Genomic DNA, 22,383 nt, shown 5'->3' with positions numbered 1-22,383 from the left:
TGTGCAGAAGGAGCTGGGGGACCGGCAGTCTGACAGCCTGGAAAAGGTGCGACAGCTACTTCCCCTTCCCAAGCAAACCCGAGACGTCATCACCTGCGAACCTCAGGGATCTCTCATTGACACCAAAGGCAATAAAATAGCTGGCTTTGACTCCATCTTCAAGAAGGAAGTAAGTGAAGCTCTCTTTTCTGTATTGCGGCTGTATACAGATTTCACTTGTCAACCGAATTCTTGAGTCTTCACTGCTTGGGAGGCTTGTGTTTGCTGCACACCTGGTTGTATGCTGAGCTTGATGTGACTGGCTACACACAGCCAAGCTGGCACCTAACCATGCCCCAAAAGGGCAAAGTTAGGTGTTAATGTGTGCTAATGCTCATTGATACGTGCTGCTCTGGCCTGAGAAATTATTTAAATTTTGGGTTTTGTATTCATGCCTATCTGAAGCATAAAGAGAAACCTGTAATTCCTATTGCGTGACTTAACTGGGCAATGTCAGCAGTTGTATGTAACAGGAGACAGGCAGAGAAATATTTCATTGCAAGCCTTTAGAAATGACTGTTTCCTGTGTGGAAGAGCAAGGACCAGTAGCAAGTAGTTGGGACACTGAGTGAGGTCTGGTGGAAGCCTAGAGTTTTCTGTACTGTAGCTGGAGAAATAACAGAGGCTTGTAGGTTCTTATTTCTTTTCTTTTTTTATTAAAGGGTTTGCAAGTCTCTACAAAACAGAAGATTTCTCCTTGGGATCTGTTTGAGGGCTTGAAGCACTCAGCCCCCCTCTCCTGGGGATGGTTTGGGACAGTCCGGGTGGATCGCAAAGTGTCCAGGTTTGAGGAGCAGCAGAGGCTTCTTCTGTACCACACGCACTTAAAACCCAAGCCTCGTAGTTACTACCTAGAGCCACTGCCACTGCCTCCTGAAGAAGAAGAGCCTCCTACACCTGTGGCTTTAGAGCCTGAGAAGAAGGCTGTGGAACCAGCCAAGGCTGACAAAACAAGCTCCAATCCTGCCACCTCTACTGAAGAACGCAAGAAGAAACAGAGCAAAGCCAAGAAACGCAACCAGTCTGCCAGCAAAAGTGAGGTAATTAACTGTCCAATAACTACGAGCTTCCCCTGTCCAGGCTTGCTGGTCACAGGGAGCTTCCTTGGGTCTTCGGGAGGAACCTGTGAGCGGAGAGCAGTGTAGTGACAGAGATGGAATTTTTTCTCTCAACTGGGAGTATTGGAGCTCTGTCTTTCTCCCGCTACCCTGAGGTAGGGCAAGTGTTTCCTTAAACTCTAGTGGGAGGGAAAGAGACTACCCAGCTTGGACAGCACTCTGGGCTGCCCTTGGTGGACTCTGCATCCTTTTTGTACACTTCATCCAGCTGTAAATTCCCAGCACATGCTGACCTTTCTTACGCCTTTCTTTGTCTGTGCAGGATTTTATGCTGGGTCCTAGCCGAGGAGTTTCATATGGAGTTGGCATGCCTACAGATCTCTTGCATCACCAGCCAGGAAGCACTGTGTCTAGACTGGCATATGGACAATCACCAATGGGTCTCTATGCCCAGAATCAGCCTCTTCCAGCAGGTAGGTGGGGAGGAGAAGGTGAGCCTGCTGCACCTCTTCAGGATTCTCTTGGGAGAACCCTTTCTGCAAGATGGTTCTACACATACTTGCTTCTTCTGCTTCTTGTGTATCCAGATATGGTGATGAACCCTCACTCTAGAGCTGCAAGGCTCAGCAATAGCATGTAACTAATCATTCTCTTCCTCTTGCAGGTGGCCCTCGCCTGGATACGTCCTACAGACCTGTGCGCATGCCGCTGGGGAAACTTGTTCAGAGTCGTCCTCCCTATACCGGGGTGCTGCCTTCAGGGATGGGGAGCATGATGGGCCTTGACCCATCCTATAAGCCAGCAGTGTACAGACAGCAGCCCCCAGTGTCCCAGGGGCAGATCCTGAGGCAACAGCTTCAGGCGAAGTTGGTAAGTCCGAGCTGTGCTGCTGCTCATGCCAGACCCTGTAACACAGCAGGGCCTAGCTGTGCGCTAGGGCAGAACTCTCCAAATGTGTCTGTTTCTCCCCTGGAAAGCTGTTGACTCTCAAGTCTGTCTCTCTGGGGCTGCTCTGTTTGCCACCCCCTTTGTTGGGTGCGTGTCACTAAAGGAATTGGTAGAGATTGTCACTGAGGTACCCTGGAACATCTGTGGCTGTTGGGCAGAGAGAGGGGCACGTCCTGGTTGAGGGGTGGCAGGGGTGTTAGTAGCCTATTTTACCCAGTTCAGGGGGAAGCAGATACTGTTAGCATCTGCGCACTACATCCTGTGCAGCAACCTGATGGGTTTACAGTGAAGCTACTTGTCTGGATTGGTAATACTGAAAAAAGTGTTTTTCTTGTCTTCCAGCAGGGCCAAGGCATAATGGGTCAGCAGCCGGTGCGCCAAATGGCCCCAACCCCGTCCTATGGAGCACTGCAACCCTCCCAGGTAAGTGGCAGTGACCCCAGGTAAGACTGGGATCTGATTTCCCACACAGGACAGTGCTCCTAAGTCCTGAAATCGCTCAGCTCTTTTCAGTCCTTATTTACTAGCCAACATGAACCTGAATCGCAGAGGTGAGCGGCCTTGTGACGGCACTGTAACAGAGCTGGTCACTCTGCTTTCATTTCTGTTCTGTACCCCATTGCTTACAAAGCTTTTTTTTGTTTTTGTTTCATTTCAGGGTTACACACCTTATGTCTCCCACATAGGCCTTCAGCAGCACCCATCCCAGTCGGGCACGATGGTACCTCCTACCTATTCTGGCCAGCCCTATCAGAATTCCCACCCTAGCTCTAACCCAGCCCTGGTGGACCCTGTTAGACAGATGCAGCAGAGACCAAGCGGCTACGTGCACCAGCAGGCCCCAGGCTATGGGCACACATTGGGCAACACACAGAGGTACCTCGCACCCTCCTGGATGCTACGGAACTGTTTGTATTTCACCAGGACATTCCCCATTCTCAGTTTAGACAATCCTAATAGCAATCTGTGAAAAGCCTGTTGTTTTCCATGCTGTGTGGTTCAGCATCTGAGTCCTTTGCATCCTCAAGCTCAAGGGAACATCTTTTTCCAGCTTTCAGTCCCAGGAAGAAACAGAGAGACAGGAGGAAATTCGGAGAGATGCCAGCTGCAGGCAGGAGACAGTGTTACCAGCCAGAAAAGATGAAATTGGGAAGTATGAGGCAAATGACCTGGGAAAGTCTGTTTTCAATTTGAATCTGGCCAGCTGATCACTCACTAGGGGCTAGACCTGGAACTCCTGCTGCTCCTGGGTAGGCAAACATCCAGCAGGGGAGCTTTGCAGAAGAGTGGGCTGAGTGTCATTATTCAGAGCTTCTTAAATCAGGCTGGATGAAGCCCTGAAGGGCCCTGGTGTCCCTTGCCTTTTCTGCAGAGAGAGAGCATGGGCTACAAGGGGCTGTCGGGGCTGTGATGTTGATGGCAGAAGCTGGGTTTAGATTAAAGAAGCCAGCAGCCTGCGACTCTTTTACTTCATGGTTATTGGTGTCCTTGTCTCTTACAGATTTCCTCACCAGTCAATACAGCAGGCCCCCATGATGAGTGGGATGAACCATTTGGGTGCACAAGGAGTCCCCTCAGGAATTCGACCTAGTCAGATACTGCCTGATCAGCAGCAGCAGCAGTACCTGAGGCAGCAGCAGCAACAGCAGCAGCAGATGCTGAGGGTGAGTGGGTGGTGACACAGAGAAGGCTGCTGGAGCCAGAGGAGCTTGCTGAGCACTGCTTACCCCTGCATCAGCAGTGCCCTGCTCTGCCTCCCTGTGCCAGGAGGGATGTCAACTCTGTTGGGGGCCGTCTGTAATAATTTGCTAGGCAGTTGTTCCTTCCTTAGAGCTCTCCACTCCTCATGGAGAGACCTGCTGTGCTGCCTTTTGCCGGTCACCCAGCATGAACTGAAGAAAAGTTAAGAACAGCAAAGGTCTGTTTGGTATCCTGTGGCCTGCATCCCACTTTTTTGAGCTCCAGCTGAGCTCGTAAGATTGTGCAGAAAGCTAGCTGTCTCGGAAGTCAACGTTACAGTAGTTAGAAATAAAGTGAAAATTCCCCTGTCCAGCCCAGGGCAGGTAGAGTTGTTGCTTACAAGATCATTTGTAGGAGTGTGTCTGCATTTTCACAAAACCAAAGTAAGCATCAGTCATAATTCCCAGTAGTAAGAGATCTGGTATGAATCAGTACATGTCCTCCACATCTTACAGTGGATGGTGGAAAGCTGATCCAACGTGAGTGGTCAGACTTAACTTGTAGGTACAGAGGAGTTTGCAGACTCATGTCAACAGAGATGAGTATCCCATGGATTTGCATACTGGTCTTATGAATGTTAAATACCCATATGATATAGTAATACAAGCATGAATAATTTTTTTTTATAATTATAGGATTGGATTGAATGGAAAGAGAAACATTAAACAGGAATTTTGTGGTGAACTGTATTCCTTTTCACAAAGCTTAGCAAACGTGTAAAATGTGGGCAGATTTTAAATGGCACCTGTGTTACAGTGCTGGGTGCTCTGCAAGGTACCTACGTGAGGCAGTGGTTCCTGCAGAGAGCCACTGTCAGCAGAATTTGCGAATTGCTGCCTTGCACTGGACAAGAGACTGCCTGTAGCATGGTCAGCAGTTCTTAGTCCTTTTGATAAGTGGCATTTCCTGACTATTCACTGGGTCTTTTTTAGCATTCTCCATCACTTATTTAGGAAAAGAACATTCCTCAGGCAAGTTGCTTACAATTGTCCTAGCTCAGTAACTTTATGTACCTTCTGATTTTAGCTGATGTTGTTTGGTTGCTCAAAAAAAAAGAAAAAAGTAAGTGTGTTGTGGGGGAGGTGGCAGAGTCTCCCCTGCTACAGGTGACTCTTGCTGTGGTATCGGGAAGCCCAGATGCAAAACGCTCTTGGTGCTTGAGTTGACTGTCATGATGCAGTGGCTTGTGGAAAGGAAGAATGGCCTCTCAGTTAGTCTTTCACAGGTTGATGATGAGCTGACTACAAACCCATAATGATTTAAGGCCATTTCTTGTACTACAACCAATAGGCATGAACAGCTTAATCTTTTTATGACAGATGCGGAGACTTGGATTCCCCCCTTTTCTCTTCTTCTTTATCCTGAAGCCCAGCTATTTTGGCCTTTCCTGACTGACAGTTAATATTAGGAGTGTAGAGCATGAGGTTGGAAAGGGTCTCCCGGCTTGTTCAGTCATTTGTCTACTTTCTAGTGTATCCAGGTTGTAGTATCTGTTTCAGAAGCCTAAGTGGCCAAACTGGTTTAAAACAGAACTTAGGCTGTTCTGGAAATTCACACCCTTTAATGGGTAGAACCCTTCTTGATCCAAGCCTCTGTGTATTTGTGATCCATTCTTTTATCCAATTGTTGTCTGTATTCTGTTATTTACTGGCTCTTCTTTCTCCTTGATGTTTGCCCAATGTATTTGTAGGAAGCACTTGTATCCTCCAAAGGTCAGGTTTTTCTAACCTCCTCTCCTAAGAAGTTGTCCCTTTTCCTGATAATCTTTGTCTGTTTTCTAAGTCTGTCCAAGGTTTGAATCTTACCTTTTTGAGCTGGTGATCAGAATTGTACCTCATATCACCGTGCTTTGCATGATAACGTTGGTAGTTTTATATTTCTGCTAGAAATTCTTCTTGTTATCTAGTGGGTTCAAAACAACCTTTACAGGAAGGAGAAATGTCTGGAAATTAGAAATCTGTTTCGTTTGGAGAAATGAAAATACTTGAGATTTGCGGGTACATTTGTAATTTTCTTGCCATAAAGAGTTCAGGCAACATCTAGGTTGGAACTCTGCGTCCAGTTTGATTCGTATCATTATTGAAGTGTGGCACCAGCTGGCTCAAGGGGCAGAAAAGAGCAGCAAAATAGGTTGAAGAGTTAGGGAATGTGACTGAGGAAAGGCTGAAATAGCTGGGCTTCAGGTTAGAGGAGTGGAGACAAAGGGAGATACAAGTCACGTTTATCTTAAATAAATAAAATCTGTTCATGTCCCTTGGCTGTAGGACAAGAAATGGTCTTAAATCTTAGTGTATGAGATTCAAGGTAGAGATTAGGGAAAATTGTAGCAGTAGGAATAACTGTGACCTGGAATAGATTGCTTAGGAAGGTTATGGGAGCTGTGTTAGTATCTCTGGGAGACTTTTGAGAACAAGTCAGACAAATACTTGGTGACATAAGTACTGCTGATCTTACCTGGAGGCAAGAGATGGGCTAGCCAGCCTCTTGATGTAGCTCCCAGTCCTGTTTGCTCTTCTTGTAATGCTTGCTCCTAGCCATTCCCTGGCTGATCAGAAGACCTGTAGCTCTTTTCCTACCTATTGAGACCTCATCTTACAGAAGAACTCCATTACTGGCCTTATATATCATTCCATTTCTCAGCCTGGGGCAGGTCTGTGTGAAATGCAGGTAATTTAGGTACCTGTAAAGGAGGATGGTGGGAGAGGGCATGTCACTGTGGTGGAACAGCCTTCATGTGCTGCGCTGCTGAGTGCCTTCTCCAGATGTGTCCCTGATGGTCTCACTTCTTTGTCTTTGCAGCAGCAGCAGCAGCAGCAACAGCAGCAGCAGCAGCAGCAACAACAGCAACAGCAGCAGCAGCAGCCACAACCACAGCCGCAGCAGCAACCCCAGGTCTCCACAGTGCCTCAGCCACAGGCGCAGGGCCAGCCCCCGGGGCTGGGGATGCAGGCTCTTCCCCCACAGCAGCCCATTGTGAGTGTTCCCTCCGAGGCAGAGGGATGTGACATCCCAGCATGAGTACAACGGGGCTCCACCTGCATCCCCCCCTCCTCCCTCTCCTGCGCTTCCCAGGGCCGCGTGAGTGCTGAGACCGCCAGCCAGGCGGTGTGGTTGTAACCGCATTTCTCTCTTTGCAGTTCCAGCGCCAGGGCCTTCAGCAGACGCAGCAGCAGCAGCAAACAGCTGCCTTGGTCCGACAGCTTCAACAGCAGCTTTCCAGTAAGCCTGAGTGTTCTTGATTCTGTCCCTAGTCTCCTTCCCCGCCATTCTCCATTGCGATAACCCTGGTGCGGAGAGGTAGGGAAGCAAGGCCAAGCCAGGCTGTCTGAGGCCATAAGTGATGCCAGCAGGGAGATGGCATCAGGACTTGGAGCTTCTGTCCCAGAGACACGCAGCAGCAGTGCTATCAGTGCTGCCAGCACACGAGCAGCCTCCCAGGCCTGCTGTGCACAGAGGGCTGCGGGGAGCCTTTGTAGCGGCTGTTAGGCAGCTTTCCCAAAAGTATCCTCTGGCACTTGCAATCTCTGAAGGGCTCCGAGAGGCCTAATCCTGAGGGACCCACCTAGTGGGTTGCGCAGAGATGCTGTGTTCAGGATGTGGTCAAGGTTAGACTTCTTGGAGACGGAGGTGGCGCTCTGGGAAGCGTTGCGGCTCGCTCCAGGGCTGCCGCCACGGATGGGGTAATGCGACAGCTGATGTTTGGGCTGGCATGTACAGCTCTTACGATCTCTGTTGAACTGGTGGCTGGGGGAGCTAGAAGCAGAACCTAGTCTCTGTGTTGTTCCCCTCTGAGCCGCCTGCTGCTTTTACTGTCACTTTAGTGGCTTTTCTGCCATAAAAATGGCAGAGTTGCTATGAAAATGCCTACAGATAGACTGCATAGTTTTTTGCAGCACATTAAGTGTGAGACTGTGCCAGCTGTAACAATGTGTAGGGTGGGAGCTAGGAACTTGGTGGCTGGGAACTGACCCTTTCTTTGGTGGGCCGTCATTTCTGTGGCAGACAAGGATCCGGAGGCTTGTAATTCAGTGTCAAGTAAAAATACAGCTGACAGATTTGCTCTATCTACTTGTTGTTCGGTTCTATCTACTTGTTAGTTCAGTTTCTTTAAACTGAGTGTTTTTCAGAGCAGGCTTGTGCCTGGGAAATGCTGGAGACAATCGGGGGTGGAGGTGTTTCTTTGTCATATGTATAGCACTCTCACATGATAAATGTCTACGTTAAATCATGGCCAAACAATAGTGCTTACACTTGTTCCCTAACAGCAAATTCTTAGCACTTGTGACAAAAAAAAAAACAGGAATGCTTAAGCATTTCCAAATAGTCTGATTCACAGGCCACAAGCCTGCGCAGGGATCCTAGCCAGGACATTCAAGTATAGGAAGCCCTCATGTAAAAATCTGCATGTAGCAGAATATTTTTGTATCTTTTCCATACATACAGCAAACGGAGCGGAGTTTTAGAGGGAGAGGGTGCGTGGGCCCAGTGCGGCCGTGTGTCAGCGTGCAGCTTCCGTGCTACCTCGCTGGGTTTGCATCAGTTCTCCCAGAACCATCTGGAGTTCTTATTCGTAGTGTCTGGGGTGGAGTGGAAAGCGGGACATAAACCGAGAACATCCTGTAGGAGCAGGACAAGAATACCTTAGGCCCAGGATACGCTGACTGTATGGTTGTGCTGCAGGGCTGAGGAGGAGAGGACTAGCCAGGCTGCAGTGATTTGCTTTTATTTAATCTGCAGTGCCAAACATGCTGATTGGGTTTCAGGAGAAAATCCACATGTCTTTGCAGCTTGCAAGTTCATGAGGTCTCAAAGATAAGTCTAGAGTGCTTCCAGCCCTTTTTGTGCCACCTGGATGTCCTCTGGGCATGTTCTTCATGCAGACTCTATTGGTCTAAGTGATGTCCTGCATGTAGCAGAAATCCCTGCTGCTCCTTTGCTTTATGGAGTTAGGTTGCTGCTGAGGATTCATCAGTGAAAGGGTAGAGATTGTCCCATTGCTAAAATATCGGCTCAAATCTATCCAAAGCTTAAGAAATCAATGAACTGTAGACCTCTGATTGGGCTGAGCTACAGAGTCCTCGTAGAAAGGAGCCAGCACGTGGAGCACTGTGTGTAGGTACAGGAAGGGTGTTGAGCTTGAAGGCAAATAGCACTCAAACCAGATAAGTCTTGATTTGTACCTAGGTACTGACAGGGAGCCAGACTAGTTCTTGGTGCGCTAGTATGACCTCTGGATCTCTTAAACCTTCACTAACTCTGGTTTCTGGGTGCTCTTCAGGATAAGTGTTTGACATTAGCTGTCTGAGCAGCTCGTGTGGCTGCAGGTGTTGTGCAGAGATATAGGGTTGTTTTCCTTTCAAAATACAGAAATAATTTGCAGCTAGCCTCATCTTCCAGCTAGTTGCCATCTTTGAGGGCTTCATTGGTGCACCAGTTCCACCATAAGGGATGGAGCAGGTCTCCTCTGGAGAGCCTTTAGGATATCCCTCTCTTTGCCGAAGTGTGTGGGGTTGTGTCTGTGCTGCTGCCTAAATCCCCGGGGAAGTTGAGCATAGCAGAGAGCGCTGTAAGTGACACAGTTGTCTTCTCATACCCTGTACCACCCCCCCCTCCAGGACTCTACTGATGATGTGGGGAGGGGAATCTCCGTGCTGGAGGAAACCGTGCGACTGTCTAAACTCCATTTTCATCTCAACAGATACACAGACACAGCAGAACAACAACCCCTTTGGACGCTACTGATCTGTGGCACATAAGCCTGATCCAGGAGGGAGACATCACTGTGGACCAGATACAGCCTCTGCAGCCTGACCTACAAGCTAGGGCTGCTCCCAACCTCTGTTCTTGGGCTAGTGCCCCAAGTGCTGCGTGCTGCCGCTACCCATTGCGTGGGGAGATGCCAAGAAGATGGTTTTATTGTACAGAGAAAGTGTTTTTACTATCCGATTTCTACAAACGTTTATGGAGATCCCTTGTGGCTGATAGTCTCCCTTCCCACTTTTGTTTCAGTTTTTACTCAGTTTTTAGTATTTTTGTTAAAATAATGATTAAGACATTGTAAAATTTTGTACTTTATTTATACCAGATGAACCCTGTACTGCAGACATTCTCGGATGAATACAGAGAGCTTACTTTGCAAAAGGAGTGTGTATTCAGAGCCTGCCTTTCCTCCTCCGAGCTGCTCTCGGCCTCCTCATGCAGCTCCGCAGCACCTCTGTACATCAGCTCCATTTCTTTCTCACTAGAACTGAGATCTGTTTCTGTCTTTTTTTCTGTGTATGTGGAAGTGGTATTCAGGCTAAGCAGTTGGGTTTGGGAAAGAAAGCTTTTTTTCTTCCCTGTTTCATAAGCCGGTGTTCACATGCTGGCTGGGTTTTGTACAAACTTGGTAGGCTTTGTACGTCAATTAAGAGCTTTATCTGTGATCTGCGGCACATGCCACAAGGGCAGAGGGTTAAAAGCAAAGGGAAAGGTATATTATAGGGTAAACTGGAGCATCAACAAGCCCAGCTTCCACATGCAGCAGTAACTGCGATTCCTAAACTGGTACCTCTGCAGTCTAGGAGGAGCTGCAGCCAAAATGCCTCAGCACAGTCCCCTCCTCTCAGCACGGTTCTGCTCATGAGCCCCAAGGCTCTGTGTTAGCTCCTTCCGGACTGCCACGGTGCTTTTTGTGGATGGGTGATGTCTGGTTTCTAAACTTTTGACCTGGCTAATGCAGCCTGCTGGCACCGTGTCCAGCCTCCGTGTCTGTGCAGCAGGCAGCGCCGGGTTCCAGCGAAGCCAAGCCAAGCGCTCTGCGCTCCCGCTGCCTGCTGAACCTGGAAACTTTTGTGACTGGCACCTTTCTCTGGTTCCCCCTCAGCTACTTGCCTGTGGCCTGTTCTGCCTGGGGTCCCTCGAGTGGCTCTTCTAGAGCACTGTCCTAGCTGGGGTGGCACAAGGAGACCAGGGAGAGCCAGAGCTGACCTCAGTCTAAGGGTAAACAAACTGAGTTTATTACTGTTAGGTGGTAGTAACGGGCACTTCCTCCTCCTCCTGCCCTCGGAGCAGTCTCGGCCCGAGCGGCAGCCTCGGGGCCTCGCTGCGCCCACCGCCCCTTCGTGGGGCAATGGCAGAGGGGGGCCAGCACGGTGACGGACGGCAACGGCCGCTCCGTCCCTCCAGCCCTGGCTCCCCGCGGCGCTTCCCCTCGGCCCGGCGCCCCGGCTGCCGCTGCCCTTCGGCCGTCGCTCCTCGTACCCGGGCCGGCGCCCCGCTGCGCGGGCCCTGCTCGTCGCTGGCCGGCGGCCGCCGAGGCGCACGAGAGCCGGGAGGTGCCGCCGGCCAGGCCTCGGCGGGGCTGATGGAGACGGACTCCATCGCTAATGAGAACAGACGGTCGAGCGGCGGGCTGCTTCCTCCGTGCGTTGCCGCTTGTCCCCTTCAATCAGGATCAGGCTCCAGCGGGCTCTCGGGAGCGGCCTGGCTGGGTCCCCGGCCCCCGCGAGCCCCCTGCCCTGGGGGGCCGCGTCTGCATCCCCGCAGGGGACAAGCCCGCCCGGCTGGGCCGCGGCGAGGGTACCCGGCGCCAGCAGAGCCGCAGCTCCAGGCCGCGCGAGCCTCCGTGCGCAGCCTGCGCGGCGGCGGCTGCCGGCGGCCCCCTCCCCTGCCGGCCCCGAGCCTGCGCCGGGCGGCATCTTGGATGCCGCCTCCTGCATCGCCGCCGCGCCGCGGGCGGGAGGAGGGCGGCTGGCTGCATCAGCCGCAGCCCGAGCGGGGCGGCGGGAGGCCATGGCGGCTCCGGGCAGGGCGCAGCAGGTGCCACTCGCGCTTTTTCCTCCGCTGAAAGAGCGCCGCGTGCGCGCTGCGTCCCGGGCACGGGCTGGCTCCGGCTCCCGCGCGCGCGCTGCCGCGGGACCTGCCTTGCAGCGCGGCCTGCCCTTGCCGCTCCCCTCCCGGCGGCACGCTCGCCGCGCCGGGCCCCGGGCCTGGGGGGGCGGAAAGCACCTGGCCGGCGGCTCCCCTGCGCTGCACGTTCCCCAGCTCGCCGCGCGTGCCGGGCACGGGCGGGGGAGCCAAAGCAGCCGCTGCCCTTCGCGTGCGCGAGGGTCTCGAGCGCGAAGCGGTGGCCGCTCCGCCGGGTGCGGGCCGCTCCGGCAGCGCGCAGCGTCGCCCGCGCCGGGGAGCGCCCGGCCGCCTGCGGGCTGCTCCGCGCCCTTCTCTCTGCTCGGGCGCCGCGGCCGAGGCCGCCCCGGCGACGGCAGGGAGACACGGAGCACGCAGACGCGTCCAGCAGGACCCAAATCCGTGCCCTGTTTCAAACGATCGCTATAATCCCATCAGGCGAGGAGGAGGAAACAGCAAGGCGGCCGCCGCCGCGCGCGGAGGGGAGGATACCCCGGCACGGGGCGCCGGACCCACGCGGGGCGCCGTGGGGCGCGGGGTGGCCGAGCTTGGCGCCCCGCGCGCGGCGCTGCCCGGCGCGGCGTGGGCACGCGGGAGGGCTGCGCCCGGCCCCGGCTCCAGCGGCGCGGAGGGGCCTGCGCGGAGCACCCGGGGGGGGGGCCGGGGAGCACGGGGGCAGGGCGCTGGGGTGCTGCAGGGCGCTGGGGTGCCCGGGGCGGTGCAGAGCACCTCGTACCAGCACAGGACAGCCGGGGCGGTGAAGGTACAGTCGGTGCCGGGTGTGGCTGGTGTGAGGTAGGGTCAGCGGAGGGTATGGTCAGCACAGGCGTGCTCGGCGCGGGGCACAGTCGTGCCGTAGGGGACTGCGGTAGCCGGTGGGTGCAACACCCGCTCCGTGCGGCGCCCCGGCCGGCGCAGTCCCGGAGCCGTGGGATGCACCCGTGGAGCGGTGCCAGCGCAGTGCGGTACCGGGGCCAGCTGGTACCTCGTGGCTGTGGTACCGGGCTGTTGCGGTGCTGGGCTGCTGCCCCATGGTACCGCATGGTACCCCGTGGGCACAGTGCTGGGCTGATGTGGTGCCACGCTGGTACCGTGGGGCTCCGTGGGTGCGGTACCGGGGCTGCAGGTGACCAGGCCCGGGTGGTTCCAGGGCCAGGCAGTGCCCAGCTGATGTGGCACCGAGCCTGTGCAGAACCGGTAGGTGTGGTACCAGCCGCTGCGGTGCCGGGGCAGAGTGGTACTGGGGCAATGTGGTAGCAGCGCTGGGTGGTACTGGGGCAGAGTGGTACCAGGACAGTGTGGTACTGGGGCGGTGTGGTACCGGGCCGGTGCAGTGCTGGGGTTGTGTGGTACTGGGGCTGGGTGGTACCGGGGCCATGCAGTGCTGGGGTTGTGTGGTACCAGGGCTGGGTGGTACCGGGGCTGGGTGGTACTGGGGCTGTGCAGTGCTGGGGTTGTGTGGTACCAGGGCTGGGTGGTACCGGGGCCATGCAGTGCCGGGGTTGTGTGGTACCAGGGCTGGATGGTACCGGGGCTGGGTGGTACCGGGGCCGGGTGGTACCAGGGCTGTGCAGTGGCAGGGTTGTGTGGTACCAGGGCTGGGTGGTACCGGGGCCGGGTGGTACCAGGGTTGTGCAGTGCCGGGGTTGTGTGGTACCAGGGCTGGGTGGTACCCGGGCTGGGTGGTACCGGGGCTGTGCAGTGGCAGGGTTGTGCAGTGCCAGGGCTGGGTGGTACCGGGGCTGGGTGGTACCAGGGTTGTGCAGTGCCGGGGTTGTGTGGTACCAGGGCTGGGTGGTACCGGGGCTGGGTGGTACCAGGGTTGTGCAGTGCTGGGGTTGTGTGGTACCAGGGCTGGGTGGTACCCGGGGCTGGGTGGTACCGGGGCTGTGCAGTGCCGGGGTTGTGTGGTACCAAGGCTGGGTGGTACCGAGGCTGTGCAGTGCCGAGGTTGTGTGGTACCAGGGCTGGGTGGTACCGGGGCTGGGTGGTACCGGGGCTGTGCAGTGCCGAGGTTGTGTGGTACCAGGGCTGGGTGGTACCGGGGCTGGGTGGTACCAGGGCTGTGCAGTGCCGGGGTTGTGTGGTACCAGGGCTGGGTGGTACCGGGGCTGGGTGGTACCAGGGTTGTGCAGTGCCGGGGTTGTGTGGTACCAGGGCTGGGTGGTACCGGGGCTGGGTGGTACCGGGGCTGTGCAGTGGCAGGGTTGTGTGGTACCAGGGCTGGGTGGTACCGGGGCTGTGCAGTGGCAGGGTTGTGTGGTACCAGGGCTGGGTGGTACCGGGGCTGGGTGGTACCAGGGTTGTGCAGTGCCGGGGTTGTGTGGTACCAGGGCTGGGTGGTACCGGGGCCGGGTGGTACCAGGGTTGTGCAGTGCCGGGGTTGTGTGGTACCAGGGCTGGGTGGTACCCGGGCTGGGTGGTACCAGGGCTGTGCAGTGCTGGGGTTGTGTGGTACCAGGGCTGGGTGGTACCCGGGCTGGGTGGTACCAGGGTTGTGCAGTGCCGGGGTTGTGTGGTACCAGGGCTGGGTGGTACCGGGGCTGTGCAGTGGCAGGGTTGTGTGGTACCAGGGCTGGGTGGTACCGGGGCTGGGTGGTACCAGGGTTGTGCAGTGCCGGGGTTGTGTGGTACCAAGGCTGGGTGGTACCGGGGCTGGGTGGTACCGAGGCAGCGCGGTGCCGGTGCGATGCAGCACCGGGACAGTGCGGTACCAGGGCGGGGCGGTGCCGGGGCGATGCAGTACCGGAGCGGAGCGGTGCCGGTGCCGGTGCCGCTCCGCCGGCAGCGGCGGCGGCAGCGAAGGGGTGTCGGCGCGGCCCCTCCCCGCCCGCCCCCGCCGTGCCCGCGCCCGTGCCCGCGCCGCGCGCGCCCGGTGCGGGGTCGGGCCGGACCGAGCGGAGCGGAGCGCGGGGCGCCGAGCCGCCGCCGCCGCCGCCCCCCCCCGCCGCCGCCGCCGCCGCCGCCGCCGCCGCCGCCCCCGGCATGGCCCCGCCGCCCCGCCGCCGCCCAGGGTGAGTGCGCCCGCGGCCCGGCAGCCGCGGCCCGGCGCGGCCCTGCCGGCGGCGGCGGCGGCTGTGGGGGGCGCCGGGCGGGCGCGGCCGGCGGGGCCGGGGCGGCGGCGGCGGCGGCGGCGGGTAACGGCCGCGGCCCGGCGCGGGTTAACGGGGCCGGATGAGCGGGCTCGGCGAGCCGCGGGTTGCCATGGCGACGCGCTGAAAGGGGGATTGTGCGCCCGGCTCAGCTGCGCGGCCCCGGCCCGGCCCGGCCCGGCCCGGCCCGGCCCGGCCCGGCGGGGCCGCGGAGGCCGAGGAGGGCGAAGGCCGTCGCCCCCCGCCCAGCCCCTCGGCGCCCCTCTCGGGGGGCCCGGCGGGAGCCGCCGCCGTGGGGCTGGGCGCGACGGCCGCCCCCACGGAGAGCAGGGCCCCGCCGAGGGGGCAGGACAGGGCCGCCGGGGCGACCGGCCGCCAGCGCTCCCTCCCGGCGGGGAGACGGAGGGAGGCAGGGTCTTCCCTGGAGGGATGGAGAGCCAGAAAAGCTGCCTGAGAAGCTCCTTGAGAAGCGTCTTGAGAGGCTCCCTGAGAAGGCTGCGCTGGGCTGGGGAGGGGCGAGGCGTGCTGGCCCGCGCTGGGCGCTGGCGGTCCCCGGCTGTTGTGTACCGGGGTGGCGGGCCACCTGCAAGGCCACGTCCTCCTCCTGCTCCCAGCAAGGCGTTCCTCCTCGCAGCCCTGGGAGAGCCCTGCCCAAATGCCGGCCTCACGTCCGGTGCTGGGTGCAAGGTGGGCTCAGAGAAGAGCGGAGCAAGGACGTGGCTCTTCTGAGGACAGGGTGGGGACAGCTGTTTGCAGCGTGGGATGTGCACGGTGTGCCGTACCGCCCAGCGTAAGGCTGCCGTCGTGAATGTCCCCAGGTCAAGGGCAGACGGCAAGGGTCCCTGTGGCTTGGCGTATTTGGCATACTGCGGAAATAACGATAGTCGTGGGGCTTCCTGAGCCAAGGAGCATTCCTCGTCCCTCTGTCGTACGTGGGGCCGGGACGGTGACCGGGTCTGGCTTGTCCACGTGTGGGGTTGCGAGCCGGGCACTCGAGCGCGTGGCTCCAGGAGCTGTCGGTGGCTCTGCCAACACGCATGCCGCGATTAGAGTAGGTGCATTCTCAGTTGCCTGAGCATGACTCTGTCGTGTTTGAAGCTGTGAAGCACGACTGGTGCGCTCAGCCATGGCTCCCGTTACTGAAGGCTGTGCTGAGGTCGGTCGGCATTTGGAGCTAGAAGGAGCTGTCAGCAGCAAAAGAAGAGCGCACTAGGCGGTGGCTGAGCCCTGCAAGCCCAGGATCTTCCTGAAAAGGTGGAGAAGTAGTGAGAAATAGTGAGGCCTTTGTCCAGTCTCTTTATGGCTTGCACTCTCCCAGATGGTAACATCGCCTGGCATCTCCGCTCACAGCCCTTCCCGTGGCTGCACACCTCCTTGAGGGAGGTGGCTCTGCTGTGAAGTCCCTGTGATGGTAGGATTTTTCCCTCCACTTGTTTCTCCATCCTTTGAGGCAGCCTCAGCAGATGATGCTTGAGGGCTTGGCCCAGGGCGAGGGCAGAGGGGCCCTGGAGCACCCCAGCTGCAGTGCCTGGCCCTACTGCTGCATGAGTGGAGATCGGAGTCAGCTTCCCGAGAGCTCTCAGCACTGGCCGTGCACATTGTGCTTTTGTTTCCTCTGGTAACTGGGATGCTGGAGGCTCTGCAAGGACAGGGGCTTTTGCCAGCTGGGTAAGGAGCAGATAGATCCCCAGCAAGAGCTGCAGCACTGCCAAAGCAAAGGTTACTCTTGACTCTAGGGGACGTGTGCCATCTTCTGCCCCCATTCTGGACCAGAGCAGCACTGCCAGCCCTCTCAGGGCAGGGGCTGGACACTCTGAGGTCTTGCAGCCCTCGTCCCTGTCAGGCTGGCCCTCCTCCTGCTCTGTGTACTGCACGCAGCAACCACCAGAGCTGGTGTCTGCGAAATGGTTAAATGCTGACATTTAGAGGTCACACTTTTAGCATTGTGCATGTGTTTGCTTAATTTGCATTTGCAGTTAGCCCAGATCTACGGTTTGCCACTTCCATGTGCAGTTACCATGGTTACATGTACAGTCGGGATGTTGAGTTTGGTTGGACACCTGCAAACGTGCAGCTCTGAACCTCTAGAGCACCAGGGCGTGAGTGTGAGCGAATGCCCATTGAGATACAGGACAGCCTTCAAACCTGGGCACTTGGGCCTTGCATAACAGTGCACTTAGAAAATGGAGCTGCATCTTGGCAGAGCATGTGTGCGCCCTGCACAGCCTCCAAATGCACGTATTAGTTGTGCAATGTGCATCTAGGGCAGTGGTGTTGGAGAGGAAGGTTGAACCCGTACCGAGAGTGTTGCCCTGAGCCTTGGATCTAGGTTTGTTTCCCTTCCAAGACCTGGTGTAAACCCTCTGCTCTTAATGGGCCGGTGTGAGGGTACTCCAGAGCAGGTCAGTGAGGGAGAGCAGTGCCTGAGGCTTGTGAGGCTGAGCTGCTGTGCAGGCTGGCAGTGCCTTGCCTAGTGGGTCGGAGCCTGCCAAAGCGCCAGAAGGCAGTGTGAGAATTGGCAGGGCACTTTGCTGAGGCTCCAGCTGTGGAGACTGTATCTGTTCTGGCTCCCTCCAGGGTCTCCTCCATGTGCTCGGAGCCAAAACAGACAGGGATCCAGTCCAGGTTCCTGAGGAACTAGGATCACACTGAGTCTGTTCGTGAAAGTGGGTCTGAGAGAGAGCAAGGAGGTAGGGTCTGCTGAAATCCTGTGACGGGTCCCTGTCTTGAGCAGGTCGGCCTTATCGTTGTCATTGTGTTAAGGGAGGAGGAATTCTAGGACACATGTTTGAAAGGGACCTTGGGGTCATCAGGTCCATCCAAACCATCCCTAACTGACATCTTCTCAGTTCCTAAACCTCCACAATGACAACTGTTCTGCAGCCTCCCATGCAGTTTGCTGCAGTCTGTCCTTATCCTTTCTGCCAGGAGCTCCTTCTACGCAGCAGGTGGGCAAGAAGGGAAACCCTCTAAGCTGTCGAAGAGCAACAGTGGCCTCAGGCAGACTCGTGTGGTGTCTCTGCTGTGTCTTGTGGCAGCTGTGATGGTGAGGAATCTAGTAATAGCAGGGTGGAAGTGTGAAAGAAGGGTGGAAATCAGTGTGGACAGGGAATACTGAGAGCGGCTCACTGCTGTCAGGGCACAAGCTCTCAAGGAGCCACAGACGAACTTGTGAAATTTCATAGCAGAGCATGAGAGGATCTGCCATCTCATGCTCTGAAACAACCGCAGCGGTAAGGATCCCAGAGCATAGGACAGGGACAGCTTGACTCTGTCCTTCGGACTTTGGGTGCCTCTGGGATGGGCCACTTACTTGCTCCCTGTTGGATTCTGGACAGAGATTCCTTTGCTGATGTTCTGTGGTTATTTGCTGCTGCTGCTGACAGAGCATTTTGGAAGGCACTTCATACTCAGGGCCTGGCATTTGTGCCTTCATTCACAGCCAAAGCAAGGGGAGTGCCCAGCTCTTTGACGTGACACGGAGGGGCTCTGGTGAAAGCTGGCTGGCAAGGACATAGCAGCCGAAGTAGGCAGGCTGTGTCCCGGTACAAAGATGCAGGAGAGCTGTGTTTGAGGACTGTGGCAGAACTGTTTGGTGCTGCAAAGTGGACTAGATGCTCTGGTGGTATCTTAACGTGACGAGCCCTAGAACTGGGGGCAGGGAGCAGGCTCTGACCAGCGTTGCTCTTTGTGTGCTGCTCTCCTCAGCAGGATTCTGCACTGTGTGTGAGGAGAATGAATAAAAGGTCCTGCAATTGCCAGAGCTGGCAATCTGAACCCAAATCATTTAGTCCCTAGACAAAGTCTGTCTAAGGGGGAACTAGGCTGAAGCAAGAGCTGTGGAAAGAGGCAGGGGCTTCTCGCCGCCGCTGCCAGTTCCTGCATGATGTGTGTGGCTCTTGAGAAGTTTTCCCTGGTATGTGCCATTTATTTGAACACTTACCTGGGCTTAGTAGAGGTATACTATTGCAGTGCGTGATGAAACCTGCACTCCTGCTCATTTTTGCAGTCGTCTAGGGAAACTCTGTCCTTGCAATAGATTCCTTCTTCTGTGATGCCTATCCTGCAGGAGAGCAAGTACATGGCTTGAGGAGACTTGTCTGTGAGCAAGACTTTGTGCTAGGGAGTGCTGTTTGGGCTGGGACTGCTTTGGCGAGGAGCTCTGTGGATTGCTGAAAGAGCAGCCTTGTTCCTGACACTGCAAAATGCAGAACAGTGTAGTAACATCTCTTATTTTCAACTGCATCTCAATGTGTGTATATACTGCAAGGTGCCTGGCAAACAGAGCCAAATTTTGGCCTGTGGACAGATGCTCTGGCCATGCTGGCAGAGCAGGTTGTAGAGTTTGGGAAAGGTTGCACAGAGAGAGAGAGAGAGAGTTGTGTGTGAGCCTTGTTTGGGTCCAGGCCTTGGTTGCTGGGGTTCTCTGGAGATGAGGATGCTTGGGAGAGGCTAGTCAGGGAGTCTTTCGAGATGGGTATGGGAAGGAGACTTATGAAAATGTCCTTTGGCATCATGCTCATTTGTGTGGAGGGTGCTGCAGAGACTTTGCCTAATGTAACCCTCTGCAGAGAGTTGCTATGGTGGGAGAAGCATACCTAAATCTGCAGTGTAAACAGAGTGTCTGGATGTCATTGTCTGTGGAGGTGACTGTGTCCATCTTCTAGTGATGAGGTCAGAGCTTCCTAAAGGAGCAGTGGATATGGAGGTGATTTTCTGTCTTCACCCTTTCCCCTACCCCTAAATGACATCCAGCCACAGCTGTTGAGCAGTATGAGACCCCATGGGACAGTGTTACAGGAGAGAGGGGCAGGGGTTGTTCTCTGTCTCTGTCAATGAAGATGTCTGCCTGGAGGGAGCTAGTGACAACGCTTGGATGTTGAGATCATTGTGGAGTCAAATGCCTGGAAGTTGCAGCAAGAATGGATATAGATCCAGAATGGCCTCCGCACAGAAAAAATGACTAGGTAAGGCAAGGTTCTTCAGACTGGAAAAGAAACTACTGAAGATGAATACAATAGGTTACAAAAATCACAGGCAACCAGGAAAGAATGGATAGAGATTAACTGTTCACTGTTTCTTCTGATGCAGTACAAGGTCACATCAAGTCAAGCTAGCAGGATGCAGGTGCAAAACAAAAGAAGGTGTATTGGCTCTCCTAGATAAGCTGTTAAACTTAACAGCTTGGAGGTCCTTAACACAAGGCATTGTGAGCGGTGAAACTTTACATTGGTTCTGGGAGAGATGGGACAAGTTCAGGAAGGACAAGAGGTTCCCAGAGGACCAATAAATACAGAGAGATACGCCTCTGACTTGGACAGCCGCTGAGCTGCAAATTACTGGAGGCTGGGAGAGTACTTGGGGAATGTCACTACATGCTTGCCATGCTTTTAGAGTCTTTCCGGGCACCACTTAAGGCCACTGCCAAAAAAGTATTCTGGGCTAGGCGCACTCTTGTTCTGAGCCAGAGCTGTTGTTCCCATAAAGCTGTGCCTATTGGAGAACACGGAGCCAGCAGGGAGCACTGAGCTTTGGAAAAGGATTTATCGTGATCTGGCTCTGTGTTAGTTCTCTTGGCACAGGGTGACAGATGCCTGCTCAGCCCCTCGGCTCTTTTGCAGTCCTGCTTGCTTGCCCAAGAGCGCAGGATGCTCTCTGATGGTGCAGTCCCTGGGAGGGGTAGGAGGCTGTGCTAAGCACCCATCCTTCGCTTTGGCCTCCAGCCTGCAGTTGTCTTCTTTCCATCTTACCCAGATCACAGAACCCTTTGCTAGAAGCTTTGACTCCAAGCCACCCTTCATTTGACTATCCCCTGAACATCTGTAATTCAGTTGTTTTGAAAATGTGTAGAAATGGCCTTTCCCGCCAGTGTCAGCTTGTTGGTGTTTACCTTGCAGTTCTGCCTCCTCTGGTTCCCTGTGCAAGACACTCTGGTAGCAGAGCTAAATTCTTGTCCTAACATTGCCCTGATTCCCTGGGAGTTACTAGAGATGATGGGCACTGTGGGATCATTCAGGGTTTGAATTTCATCTGTTCCCCCTCTTCCAGTCCCCTGATTCTGTCTGTTCTTTCACATGCATATGCTAGGAGATATCAGTCTCAAGTTTGTTCTTGGTGACATTCAGGTGAGAAAAGGCTCATGTTCTGCTATCAGTGAGTCATGTTCAACTTGACCTCAACATACGCGGGGTGCAAGAATGCCATCCTCCAGGCTTCTTGGTCAGTTTAGCGACACTCTCAAGGACAACAGGGAGGTGTGAGGTTCAGCTTGGGAAAGGCTTGCTCATGGAGGAAACAGAGCCTGTGTTAGTCTTGGAGAGGAAAAGATGCCAGAATGAGCTTGGGATCTCTGAGTCTCCCGTAGGGTTTGGGCAGGGGTGGGGGCAACAGGATGAGTTTGAAACTCAAGAAGGAGATGACTGAGCTCTGCAAATCACTTCCAGGAGGAGCCAGCCAGCAAGGGCTGACTGGGGGAAGTATTCAGCCAGCACAAAAGGGCCCGACATTGCTAGTCCTATGAACTTCAAAAATAAATCTTCCCTCCTCTAAGAGGCTCAGTAGGGCAAGCCTTTTATCTCAGGAGGGGCAGGGCATGGGGCTGAGTTGCCAAAGGTGGCTCACTGTTTCCAGGACAAAGTGAGTGCGCTGCTGGGTTTCAGGGTGACCCATCTGAATCATTCCTCCAAGGCTGAGAGTTTGGACGTTCAGTTGCCCTGCACCAGCACAGCCCACCACTACGGACGGGATGTGTCCTGCATGCCCTGCATGACACCTGCCTCTTTAGCAGTTGGTCCTGATCCCCTGCAGGGTGAGAACAGAGGGGCAGGACTGACTCCTGGGTCACAGAGTGTTGTCCCTGCTGCCGTGGCCAGCTGCCTTGTCAGTTCTCTTTGTAGCCTGCTTGAACTGTATTTGGGTAGCCAGGCTGGTGTGGCAATAGCTGTGCTCCTGACTTAGACTCTAGAGAGTCTCCCTCCCTAATCACATGGACAGGTAGGACTGGGCATTGTGTGAAGCATCGTTGGTCAGACCTGCCTTTGGAGCAGGAGGTTGTCCATGCCACTGGCTGTGTTGGTTGTGAAGATATTGATGGGACTCTTTGTCTGCCACTTTGGTCTGTTGTTTCTAGGCTCTCTTAATGAGGATCTGAGGCCACGGACTTGGGCAGAGAGCTGCTGTACTTTGATGCTCACAACCTTAAGGCGAGCCAAGTAGTTACCCACTCTTTATAGGGAAGACCTCCTTCTGTGCCTGCAGGGAGCACTGCTTCAAAGTGGGCAACTGCCAAGGCAGACGTGTGCTCAGGGACCTCTGAGACACAGCAGGGAGCACGGGAGCATTATTGGCACTGTGGGATGCCTTTCCTGGCATTGCTTGTCACTGCAGCCTGCCTGTGTGTCCTGCTTTGTATTAGCCTACTGCATCTGGAGAGATGGGGCATTCACAGGCTGCCTGATTTGCGCTGGTCCAACTTGTTTCCTAACACTAGGCAACCTTTACAGAAACACACATTAAAGTTTTTTCTTTCCAGAGTTTTTAGACTTTCTGCTTTTTGTACTTGTAGATAGAAATTATGGAAGGAAAAAGCTACAAGAGAAAATATAAAATACATTTTGGAT

The 22,383-nt window shown here is 55.3% G+C and overlaps 2 protein-coding genes across 7 annotated transcripts in view; both read left to right on the top strand.

The window, feature by feature from the left end:
• The window catches only part of MED12 (mediator complex subunit 12), a 37,118-nt gene extending 27,192 nt beyond the window's left edge, over positions 1-9,926 (top strand). Inside the window, exons 35-44 of one of the 4 annotated variants that reach the window (XM_062584537.1) lie at positions 8-169; positions 702-1,079; positions 1,420-1,570; positions 1,762-1,967; positions 2,391-2,468; positions 2,704-2,921; positions 3,547-3,709; positions 6,585-6,758; positions 6,923-7,004; positions 9,484-9,926. In XM_062584537.1, coding sequence (XP_062440521.1) covers positions 8-169; positions 702-1,079; positions 1,420-1,570; positions 1,762-1,967; positions 2,391-2,468; positions 2,704-2,921; positions 3,547-3,709; positions 6,585-6,758; positions 6,923-7,004; positions 9,484-9,527 — 1,656 coding nt within the window. In that variant the 3' untranslated portion in view covers positions 9,528-9,926. Of the gene's footprint in view, positions 1-7; positions 170-701; positions 1,080-1,419; positions 1,571-1,761; positions 1,968-2,387; positions 2,469-2,703; positions 2,922-3,096; positions 3,296-3,546; positions 3,710-6,584; positions 6,759-6,922; positions 7,005-9,483 lie in introns of those variants that run through there. The other 3 variants (XM_062584538.1, XM_062584536.1, XM_062584539.1) reach the window with 3 other exon arrangements.
• A 4,704-nt stretch (positions 9,927-14,630) lies between these two features.
• NLGN3 (neuroligin 3) overlaps positions 14,631-22,383 on the top strand; it is a 46,312-nt gene continuing 38,559 nt past the window's right edge. For all 3 annotated transcript variants that reach the window (XM_062584416.1, XM_062584417.1, XM_062584415.1), the window contains exon 1: positions 14,631-14,686. The gene's annotated coding sequence lies outside the window, so the exon portion shown is untranslated. The remainder of the gene's footprint in view (positions 14,687-22,383) is intronic.

The sequence above is a fragment of the Rhea pennata genome, chromosome 11 (genome assembly GCF_028389875.1).
Source record: "Rhea pennata isolate bPtePen1 chromosome 11, bPtePen1.pri, whole genome shotgun sequence".
NCBI lineage: Eukaryota > Metazoa > Chordata > Aves > Rheiformes > Rheidae > Rhea > Rhea pennata.
This window is presented reverse-complemented; position numbering and strand designations above follow the sequence as displayed.